The sequence below is a fragment of the Perognathus longimembris genome, chromosome 23 (genome assembly GCF_023159225.1).
Source record: "Perognathus longimembris pacificus isolate PPM17 chromosome 23, ASM2315922v1, whole genome shotgun sequence".
Lineage (NCBI taxonomy): Eukaryota > Metazoa > Chordata > Mammalia > Rodentia > Heteromyidae > Perognathus > Perognathus longimembris.
The window spans coordinates 31,375,796-31,387,718 of NC_063183.1; the positions used below are offsets into that span (position 1 = coordinate 31,375,796).

General features: G+C 43.2%; 1 protein-coding gene across 3 annotated transcripts in view; it reads left to right on the plus strand.

The window, feature by feature from the left end:
• Positions 1 to 8,002, plus strand: part of Ttbk2 (tau tubulin kinase 2) — a 49,145-nt gene extending 41,143 nt beyond the window's left edge. For 2 of the 3 annotated variants that reach the window (XM_048332879.1, XM_048332877.1), the window contains 3 exons: positions 671 to 1,250; positions 3,530 to 4,806; positions 5,486 to 8,002. In XM_048332879.1, coding sequence (XP_048188836.1) covers positions 671 to 1,250; positions 3,530 to 4,806; positions 5,486 to 5,948 — 2,320 coding nt within the window. In that variant the 3' untranslated portion in view covers positions 5,949 to 8,002. The remainder of the gene's footprint in view (positions 1 to 670; positions 1,251 to 3,529; positions 4,807 to 5,485) is intronic. The other variant, XM_048332880.1, reaches the window with a different exon arrangement.
• The last annotated feature ends 3,921 nt before the right edge of the window (positions 8,003 to 11,923 follow it).

Genomic DNA, 11,923 nt, shown 5'->3' on the forward strand with positions numbered 1-11,923 from the left:
GTCAATGGAGTACATCTTCCCTGAAACAAATGTTAGTAACACATAACAAATGCTGGTAACAGAAGATAGAAATGGAACTTCAAGAAGAACTTGCAGTATGTTTGTGAATTATAGAAGACTCATGCTCCTTTATAGTAGTCATAGTCTTCCATGGTGTATTTCTAGTGGCTTCTGATGACAGTGGAGGACCATAGGTTTGACTGTCATGGTAGGTACAGTGTCCCAAGACAGTTTAGCCACTTGTGACCACACCTGGCCTGGCTTCCTTCCTGTTGTACATTCCTCCACACATGGTAGTTCATTCTTTCTAATAGCTATAAGACATAAGCATGTTTACATCTTGATATCATTCTAAGAATGGACATTTGGAATTTCCATTAAGATGGGAGTGCAAAAGGGGGAAAAGCTGAGTTTGGCAGAGAACTAACTTAACTCACAAAAGGAGTTACATAGTGTACCATGCTGAGAAATGAGCTGGCCTCCATCTTCCAAAGCGGGACTGTGGCAGGCTAAATATTTTAGTCCTGTGCAACTTGCTTTACGCTTTTGTTTGTACTCTGTAAATTTTATCTTTGTATGTCTAGTAGTTATCACTAGAGCTTGTAGATGATAGGTTATGGAATAAATGTTTCCTAAGGACAATAAAATAACTTCTCTCTGTTTCCTCAAGCCTGGAGAAAATGCAGAAGGATTCCAGTGCGGGGAAGGAATCCCTTCCCCCAGCGCTGCTTCACAAGCCCTGTGTCTCCGCTGTGCCCCGTGCTGACCACGTCTGGCACTACGATGAAGAGTACCTTCCCGATGCCTCAAAGCCCGCCTCGGCCAACACCCCCGAGCAGGGGGACGGAGGCGGCAGCAATGGATTTATAGCTGTCAACCTGAGCTCTTGCAAGCAGGAGGTTGATTCCAAAGAGTGGGTGATTGTGGACAAGGAACAAGACCTTCAGGACTTCAGGACAAATGAGGCTTTAGGCCATAAAACAACTGGAAGCCCTTCTGATGAGGAGCCTGAAGTGCTTCAGGTTCTGGAGGAAACACCCCAAGAAGAAAAGCTCCAAGGAGGTCCTTGGGCAGAAAATAATCTTTTAAGGAAGGAAACCTCAGGTGTTGTCTTAGCGCTTTCTGTGGATTGCCCTGCCGCTTCAGAACCATACACAGAGAGGCTAGACCTCCAGCCCGGAGCTGGCCAGTTCATTGCAGTGACACCCACAAGCCCCATGGAGGCGCAGGCAGAAGGCCCCCTCACAGCGGTAAGACTGATCTCTTATTCTCTGTCTTCTACTCATGGTGCCTTAAAGAAATGATTGGTCATTGATTTGCTAAGCTCCTGTATTAGAGGCCTAATTTGGCAAATGGGAAGAGGAAGGGGAAGGGGAGAAATCCACCCTCGATTGTGGCTCCCTTATGGTTCTCAGTACTAGTAAAACATGTTAGTACTGCAAGTTTTCATAGTTGCAAACCCAAGTGAGCCTATGGGAGGAGAAAAAGGAGCTCATATATTTTATGTACTTAAGTCTTGAGACTTGGGGCTCTCCCTGTCTTTCCCTGTACGCCCCTCCTCCCTACCCTCCATATGGGCTGAAAAACGATGTAACGGTATCTTCAGCATTTGGAGTGAGCAGTGGGAGGTAATATTTACATATTACCACTGAAGAATACTGGGGGTTTTGTTGTATTTTTTAAAAGTATTTTACTGTTGTTATAATGGTGATATACAGAGAGGTTACAGTTCCATAAGTCAGGTAAAGGACACATTTCTTTTTGGACGTCACCCCTTCCCTTGCTCTCTCCCAGTTTTTCCCTCTTTTGTTGTTTTTGTTTATTTTGCTGGTCCTGGGGCTTGAACTCAGGGCCTGGGTGCTGTTCCTGAGCTTTTGTGCTCAAGGCTGGCACTCTACCACTTGAGCTCTCCATGTCTGGCTTTTTGCTAGTTATTTGGAAATAAAGAGTCTCACAGTGGGGTGACTGAACTGTGATCCTCGGATTTCAGTCTCTAGCATCAGCCACCAGCACCTGGCTGTATTTTATTAATTTTTCATTTGTTGATCCTGGGGCTTGAACTCTGGGCCTGTGTGCCGTCCCTGAGCTCTTTTGCTCAAGGCTAGTGCTCTACCATTCTACCAGTACCACTTGTGGCTCTTTTTTTTTTTCTGTGTATGTGGTGGTGAGGAATTGAACCCAGGGCTTCATGCATGCTAGGCAAGTGCTCTACATTCCCAGCCCTGTGTTTTATTTTTGAGAGAGGGTCTTACTGACTGTTCCAGGAATGACTTGGAACTTGTGATTCTTCTGCCTCCTCATCTACTGGATTACAGACACTGGTCCCTAGGCCTGGTTTAGTTTTGGTTTATTTTTAATGTATGTTAATTTGGCATTTGCTGTAAGTTCGTATCTTCTTTTATTATCATTGCCATGTTGGAGTCTTCAAAAGTAATTCTCCGGCTGGGAATATGGCCTAGTGGTAAAGTTCTCGCCTTTATACATGAAGCCCTGGGTTCAATTCCTCAGCACCACATATATAGGAAAAAAAGCCAGAAGTGGCGCTGTGGCTCAAGAGGTAGAGTGCTAGCCTTGAGCAAACAGAAGCCAGGGACAGTGCTCAGGCCCTGAGTCCACGCCCCAGGACTGGCAACAAAAACAAAACAAAAAGTAATTCTCCTTCTTCCCAACCATCTAGTTCTTTTCTATTGCCACCCATTTGGCAAATCCCACCAGAAATCAGAAAGCAATGAACTAGGATGATGCAGTCTGTTGAAATCAGTCTTCCAGGGCTTAGAACATGCTAAATAAAGGAAAGAGCTGGAAACCAAGAGGGAGGCCAGCGTTTCGCACAGTCCCTTAGTAAGGGAGCTCGAGGACCATTATCTTTATTCAGAATGGATCATTTTTACTATGAGTTAGGCAGATCTGATCAACATCTGTGTTCTTTTTGTTATTGTTGTTGTTGGGTGTGGGGCTTAAACTCAGGGCCTGGGCATTGTCCTTGAGCTTCTTTGTGCTCAAGGCAAGTGTTCTACCACTTGAGCTACAGCGCCACTTCCAGTTTTTGACTGGTTAATTAGAGATAAGAATCTCACAGGGACTTTCTGCCTGAGCTGACTTTGAACTGTGATCCTCAGATCTCAACCTCCTGAGTAGCTAGGATTAAGGCATGAGCCACCAGTGCCTTGCATCTGTGTTCTTTGAAATTGAAATTAGAAGCCTTGTGCTAGTGGCTCACACCTTTAATCCTAGCTACTCAGGAGGCTGAGATCTGAGGATCACCAGTTCAAAGTCGGTCCAGAAAGGAAAAGTCTGTGAGACTCTTATCTCAGACAACAACAACCAAAACAAAACGCCAGAAAACCAGAAATGGAGCTGTGTCTCAGAGTGGTAGAATGCTAGCTTTGAACAAAACAAGCTCAGAGGCAGTGTCCAGGCCCTGAGTTCAAGTCCCACAACTGACCCCCCCCCAAAAAAATTGAAATTACAAGTCTCAAATCACATCTTGATTGATATTTCAGATTTACATCTTAGCTTTTTTCTCCAGATTACAATTCCTAGACCTTCTGTAGCATCAACACAATCAACTTCAGGAAGTTTTCACTATGGTCAGCAACCAGAGAAAAAAGACCTGCAGCCTATGGAGCCATCTGTGGAACTCTATTCCCCGAGGGAGAACTTCTCTGGCTTGGCTGTGACAGAGGGTGAAGCTCCCAGTGGTGGAAGCAGAACAGATTTGGGACTTCAGATAGATCACATTACTAATGACATGCTACCCAATGCTAGAGACAGCGACAGATCTCAAGACCTGGGACCAAAAGACCTCTCTGACCATAATAGACTGGTTGGGAAAGAGTCCGAGACTCTTCCTGGAGAAACAGAAGAGAAAAGCATTCTTGTAGGGTCTGATAATGAAGAGGGAAAGTTAAGTAAAGCTCAACAGTGTGTTGAGATCACTTTCCTAGGGGATTTGGCAACTGGGGAGAGGGATCATTCAGCTACTACTGAACCTCTTGATGTGACAAAGACACAGACTTTTAGTGTGGTGCCAAATCAAGACAAAAATCATGAAATAATGAAGCTGCTGGCAACTGGAACTTCAGCAGTTTCTCCTGGAGGCATTGACCCGCACGCTGAAGGACAGATAGGCCAGGTGGCAGCAGTGCACACGTGCAAGCTGTTGAAGGATCGGGACATCAAGAGTGAGGATTTGCCTGCGCACCAGGGGGACCTGGCTACTTTTTTGCACCCCGAGGGTAAGAAAGAGAAAATTGCCCCTAGAAATGGTGAACTGTATCATTGTGTTTCTGAGAATGAGAATGAGCATGGTCCCCCACCCCGGAAGGATGTGGTTAGGTCATCTTTTATAACTAGACATAGCCGAATCCCTATTTTAGCACAAGAAATAGACTCAACATTTGAATCATCCTCTGTAGTGTCTGCAAAAGAAAAGCTCCTCCAGAAGAAAGCTTATCAGCCAGACCTCGTCAAACTTCTGGTGGAGAAAAGGCAATTCAAGTCTTTTCTGGGTGACCTCTCAAGTGCCTCTGATAAGTTGCTGGAGGAGAAACTCGCCACTGTTCCTGTTCCCTTCTCTGAGGAGGAAGTCTTCACTCCCTTCTCCAGACTGGCAGTGGACTCTCACTTGAGCAGGTCAGCGGAAGACAGCCTTCTGTCACCCCTCACCTCTCAGTCTAGAAAGAGTAAGATCCCAAGGCCAGTTTCCTGGGTGAGCACTGATCAGGTCAGTAGTTCGGCTTCGTCTCAGTTCTTGCCTCGACCACCACCAGGAAAGCCACCTACGAGGCCCGGAGTAGAAGCCAGGTAATGTTCTCTGCTCTCCCTGTCTTTTGTGTGTAAATTATTTCTATATATGCTTTATCAGATTTAATGTTGATAGAATTGGTGTCCTAGCAGCCTCACCCAATGTATTCTATCTCATGTGCTGACATGCTGGGACAATTCATTAAATGAATCCTAAAATAGAAAGGCAAACATGCCACAGAAGGGAGGAACCTAGCATCACCTAGGTGCTTCTGCATGACAGACATTAAGTACTTGGCTAGCTAGGTAACACTGGGATACAGATTGTATTCCCACTGAAAGCTAAGGAATGCTCATAAACCAAGTGCTGGGGAGGACAGACTGGAGACTGGTGAGTTTGAGACCACCCTGGGCTACACAGTGAGTTCAAGCAAGTCCCAACTACATAGCAAAGCCCTCTTCCAAAACAAAGGAGAAAAAGAGAGAGAGAGAGAGAGAGAGAGAGAGAGAGAGAGGGAGAGAGTGCCAGAGAGAGAGAGAGAGGAGAGATAGTAAGCTACATGTGTTAATTTGTCTAGATCTAGAGAAATTTGTGAAAGAGTAACTATGTATCCTGTTACCCTGTATTTTCTTCTGTGATGTACACATTGTATATATTATGATTTGAGACATTATGACTTTTAGAAGACACACTTGGAATGAATTAAAATGAAAATAGTTCTTCTCTATTCTTTTTAAGGCTACGCAGATATAAAGTCCTAGGGAGTAGTAACTCTGACTCAGACCTTTTCTCCCGCCTGGCCCAAATTCTTCAAAATGGATCGCAGAAGTCCCGAAGCACTACTCAATGCAAGAGCCCAGGTTCTCCTCACAACCCGAAAACACCGCCCAAGAGCCCGGTTGTCCCCCGAAGGAGTCCCAGTGCCTCTCCTCGAAGCTCATCCTTGCCTCGTACATCTAGTTCCTCACCGTCTCGGTCTGGACGGCCCCACCATGACCAGAAGAGTTCGTCCCCACACCTGGGGAGAAGCAAGTCACCCCCCAGCCACTCAGGGTCCTCCTCCTCCAGGAGGTCCTGCCAACAGGAGCATTGCAAACCCAGCAAGGGCGGCCCCAAAGGACCGAGCGGCCTCCACCACCACTCGGCCAGCACGAAAACCCCCCCAGGGAAGAGTAAGCCCGCCAGTAAGCTCAGCAGATAGGAGCCAGGCTACATCTCTGGGAAAGGTGCGAGATCTTGATCTTTCTCCTAAACCTGACGCATGGGTGTACCTGTACTGTCTATTTTTTTTTTTAAAAAAATCAGTGTTGATCTTCTCTTCCAAAAGAAAGTAACATGATCAGTTATTTATAAGAAGACATAAATATAAGGAATTACCCAATGCAGGTAGCAAGCAGATCAGGAATCAGTGTCTTGGCATAGGAAGGGGCAATCCAGCAAAACTTATTGGAAGAGGGAAAAACTTACTAGGGGACTCTCATCATCTGCCTTCAAAACAAAAGAGTTGAGGATAGGAGATACAAATGGAACGGGGGTTTCCTCTAATTTGGTAAGCCTGTATTCAAATACTGCATAGCAGAAGTGTGTGTTATTTTCATTCAAAACTTCCCAGCCTTGGAGTCATTGCTGAGAGAGTAGAAGCCCGTTGCCAGGAAGCCAGTGCCCCTGTTAAATTGGCCTGTGCATTTATTTAGTGCTTTAAGAGTCTTTGCTTTGCCTCATTCTTAGTGTCCTTTCTGGATTTTCCTTTTCTTTTTTTAGAGTTTGTGTCCCTTACCTGATTCAGTCTCACTTTTTTTTAACTGTGTGTTCTAATAATAGCATGTCAGCAGTGCATGCTGAGATTGTCAAGCCCAGCTACCTTCCTATAGTCCCTTAGTAGTTTTCTCTGGAGCAACAATTTTAACCCAGTCTCTTTTTATTGTAAAAATAATAATAATAATTGAGGGACTAAGGTAAAGAAACCTGTAGCTAGGTTACTTGCAGGCTTTCCAGGTAGGGACAGAGGGTCAGAAGGTGGGGTAATGGCCTTTAAGATAGAACCCTCTGAACTCTGCTCATTCCCTCCTTGTGGAAGGAGACTGGGCAGAGGCGGTCATAGATAGCCTCCTCGAGTCTTCTAGGTGCCAGCCCTTTCCAATCCCAGCCTCCAAGACGGCACTAGGGAAGCACACCACATTATTGGAATGTGACTTGACTTTTTAGAGATTTAGAAAGAAATTAGGTATGTTGTTAATGCTTATAACCTTCGCTCAAACTTTGTATTTTGTATACTTAGCCATTAAGAAACGAATATCTGGGAAACAAATTTAGGCTAAATATTTTTATTTTAATGTTTTGTTACCTGCCTCATCTGTGTTTTTGTTTAATAGTTGGGCTTCTTACCCTGGTTTCCATGTAATCTCCTCCATTTATAAAGATATAAGGAAGACCATATTAGTTCTAATCTTCTGCTAACAAAAATCAGGCAAAATTAAAGAATAGCAGACTTTTGAAACGAGCTCTTTTATACTCTGTATTTTGTGTTATAAAGACCTTTTTAAGGTCAGCTAAATTTGTCTGTTCGCTGTTGAAATTTGCCTTCTAGCAAACATCTGTGCTTTCTGTTTGACCTTGTGTTTGCTGCCAAACCTAGTACTGTTGAATTGGAAAACAAAAAAAGGAAGCAATTTGTTCCTTCACCCAGTGAACACATTCTAATGCTGCATCGAAGCTGCCCTGGAGCTGCACTGAAACTTATGTGTTAAGCCTTTTAACAAACTCAAAACACTATCCTGAGACCTAAAGGTCTCCCATAAGAAATGTAGCATAGTATGGAATCTTCATTTCTCTCCCTTTCAAGTGCTGCAGAGGAATGCAGTAGATGAGGTGTATTTATTGTTTAGCTAAAGCAACTGTAATATTGAAAGACTGATCCTTCTGTATTATATTGTATAATTGTTGTTATAACACTACTTGCATGTCTTCATGGTATATTATATAAATATTTATAAATATATAGAAGAGACATATGCTTATATTCAACTCATCCTTTCTCATTCTCCATTTGTAATTTCAGGATCACAGATGGTGAAATTCCTTTTCTATTGTGTGCCTCCTGTACACTTAGGCCTTGCCTATCTTCATTTTCTGAAAACACCTTCTTGGCATGTAACAGCTCAAATATGCCTTCCCTGTGTAAAATGCGAGGGTTGGCAGTCTTTAACAAGCCAAGATACGATGTTTCATTTTCATCCTACAAAGACTTTAATAGGGGAAAAAGGACTGGGACATGCTTGTGTTACTGGTTCAAAGATTCATCATGAGAGTCAACAGAGTTCTGTCCTTAAGGTTAGAGTCAGTAGACGGGGATAATAATCACGGGTCTGACATCAACTGATTTTTAAACATTTCCCAAAGGTTACTTTCCTCTTTTTTTTTTTTTTTTTTTGTATCACTTTTTTGGAGGAGTAGAGTAGGGTTGAGGGAATCCGACATAGCGCAGAAAAAGTTTTTTTTCTGTTAAATCAACTACATTAACACTCCGACCTCTCTAGTCAGAAATGTGCTCGGAATAACCAACAGAAAAAGCGGGAGGCCGCTGCTCTGCCCTGTGAGCTTCTGTTTCTCAGTGGCGTCTCCCTGCTGGTACTCAGAAGCAAGGCTATGAGAGCGCGGCTGCTGGACGTTTCCTTTCCCGGCTTCTTCCCCATTCCTCCCAACCTTTCCGCCGATCGCCTCCTTTTCCAGGGGACATTAACAAAACCCGTCAAGATCCAGAGATAGCTTCCTTCCGTGAGAATATTTTATTTTGCATGTAGGGAAGAAAAGTTAACCAAAGATGTTTCTGCTCTGATACTTTTAAAATAAAATAGAACTTATTATATCTTATGGATCAGTAGGTCATTTCTAAGTATTGTCATTATATAAAGAGATTTACCTCATAGTTTTGAAAAGTATAGTTTGTGCTTTTGGATATTACATGTCTCTCAGGCTGAAAATAGAAGTTGGAAGCAACTTCTGTTTTTAAGAAAAACAGAAACAAGCACTTTGGCAAAGATTTTTGTCTTTGTTTTATTGTAAAATATGATACAGAGAACACTTGGGTTTTTTAAGGTTTTTTTTTTTTTTACTGTTTATATTTGGGGTTTTAGTGATGCCATATTTCAGATTCAGTCACACTTTATCTACATAAACCTAAGCCAATTTGATTGTTTTATTTAATGGCCATTAGCAAAACTGAAGCCAAACTAGCCTGACAGTGGTGTGGGGAAAGGTTAAAATTATCTTTTAAAAAAACAAGAACCATTCTTTAGGTCAAAGAGTGGTTACTTAGTGACCTTGACCTTGAGTTTGCCCTTGCCTTCCCAGTCTAGCCTGGATTACCTGGGTAGAGCAGAAAACAGAAATACCCTTTAGCTAGTGTTCCTCCCGAATTAAGCTGCTGTATCTCCTCATCTATGAACTGGTTGAAAATTTTAAACCCCACCTCTAACCCTGCACAGCCTAAGGGTATATATAGTTAAGTGGATAGTGGACAAAGAAGTAGATAGCCTCATATCTCATCCTAAGTGAGAAGACTGAGTCATCTTAAACCCTGGGCAGTCCTGTGCTCCTAGGTTAACTGTGGTGTAGAGAGATTTACTATGTTTTAAGTTGCAAGTTATGTAGTGAATTTTTTTTCATGAAAGTTACCAAGCTAATCAAGTCGTAAATGAGTAGCAAAAAGGTAATTGAGATGACCCCTTGCCATCCTCCTCCACTCTCTTTTCTTTCCTTGCTAGCTTACTTCACTGCTGCCTACGGAGTCCCTGTTGTCATTGTGCAGTTCCTCTCTATTTGCTCCTAGCCTGGGCTGGGGACTGTGGGCCTCAGGAGGCCTCAGATGTCTACATGTTTCTGTAGTAATAGTGACTTCACAAGGAAAAAAGCATACATTGTGCATGTGTTACAAACTCAAGACACAGTTGTAGAACAAGGTGGGTTTTTTCTTCCATGCAGTACCTTAGAATTTAAAACAGATGCTTTTTTTCCCTCAAGAGCAAATGACTTTACATTCCTAATCTAACAGAGGATGTGATGAGAGGAGAAACGGGATTTTGAGTTTTAGTGGCTTAAGGAAAGAAAAAACAAATGCATGTCTCTGCCTATTTGAACATGTGTTTGTTTATAACCTAGATTTAGCTTTTTTAATATGTAAAAAACTTCTTGTATTCCTTTATGTCTACCAAAACATGGCATTTCCCCTGCCATGTTCATACAGCTTGGAATTGTTTGCATTCGCTCATTTAAAATCTGCCACTTCCGTTTTTGTACATTGTGTCACCAGTGCGTTGGAACTTGGCTTCTGGGAGGAGAGTACCCGAGTCACTGAGGCAGTAATATGGCTGACATCAGCTGATTCTATAGACACGATTAGCTGAAGGGCTGCGTCATTTAGGGCTTAATACAAAATATAGGAGTAAGACATGTAACGCATGGTAGTCCTTATATGTCAACATATACCCAAGTTCAGAAAACACTGTGGTGCATATTTAGATCTCAGCTTGAGGAGGAGGAGAGGCAGTTCTGGTACGCTGACCAAGTGGGAGATAGCAAGTGGTGGACCCCACCTCTTGTCCCCACTGAACAAAATTATAGGATGTCCCTGGTGGATGTGAACACAGAGTGGAAATCCATTGTATAATTGGCTACTCTCTCTATTTTAGCCACTCACTAGAGGTAGGATTAGGAAAACTCTCAGGAGCCTTCAGAATCCGTTACCTTCTGAGCTGCTAGCGAGAAGGGCTCGGGGAATTCCTACAGCTTCTGGGTGCTCAAGGGGCTCCGTCCCCTTTAGACAGAGGCAGCTGGAGGTTGTCCTGAGCAAGCCCTGGCCAGACACGGCTCATCAAGACAGCTTCTGGCTCAGCTCATCACCTGCTACTACTTTTAAAGTGGGAAAGCTTGCTGCTTTGTTATTCTCCCGGAGCACATTTTGACCAGAAAATTAATGTGACATGATCACACAATCTTAAGGCTGAATAGCAAAGAAGTAAAATTTATAGGCAATGATTTGAGTACTCCTGCTGGAACCTTGGTCTTAAGGAGATATGTAGCAGAAGTGAAGCCTTCCTTTCATTGCCACGTGCACCTTAACAGGTTTTTGTTTTTTCTTTAGTTGGCAGAGATAGGATGGGCACAGTGCGTGTACTGTTGATGCTGACCCTGGCTCCCAGATACACTCGAGAACAGGACGGATGAGGCAGACTCTTGAGCCTATGGAACTATAGAATTTGCTGGTGACATAATTTTACACAGTGGATGGGAAATTTACCTCCTTTTATTAGTTTAATTGTTTCAAATTGGTATATAAGTGTTCACTCACCCATTTTAAAACCCTGAGTAAACCAAGTTTTCTATAAACAACCCTTGCTATATGCTGCTTCTTTCCTGCTTATGAGAGCTGAACTCCTCAGAGATCCCATCGCAGCACTGGCCCATACTTGGACTCTGTCATTTACTCCACACAGGAGCAAACAGGCCCACAGAGCTGGGTTGGGATTTAGCTGAAGCTTTCCAGGCAGGGGAATGCTTTGGGACGTTTTCCCCCAACAATTCTCTTTTTAAACTACTCACCAGAGAAATTAGTTCATCAAGTTAAAGAAAAAGGAAGTTTAATGAAATTCAAAGATAAAGGAAACAAAGCTTGGGCTACCTGGGGCTTTGAAAGAGGCATGTTGAGTGAATAAGGTCGAGGACTCGTGGAAGCCCCCCTCCCACTCCACCCTGATCACAGTTCCTGATCCTCCCAACTCCTTTCCTAACACAGAGCACACCTATCTCATTGGGCACATTTACTTGCAAGTTCCCAGCTTCTAGAAAGAGATGGGGACATCTATATAAATGTTAGGAGCTGTTACATCAGATTCAGTCTTGTTGAACAAGACTAATGAGTTGGGTGACTTTAGTAATTCTACTTTCCTGTCCCTCTCTTCTCTTCATGAGGTCAGAAGGATGAGAAATGCTCTTTGAAATACCTCCACAGGTATGGCCTTGCGCCCCCTCTCCCTTGCGGGCAGCTCCTTCCATGGGCTTTTGCTCAGACAACCAAGGACAGAATATTGGAAGAAATACAGAGTGCTATTGTATAGGCCATCTGTACATAAAAGTGTAATTATTTATTTAATTTTCCCATTTGTATCATATTAAAGCTTT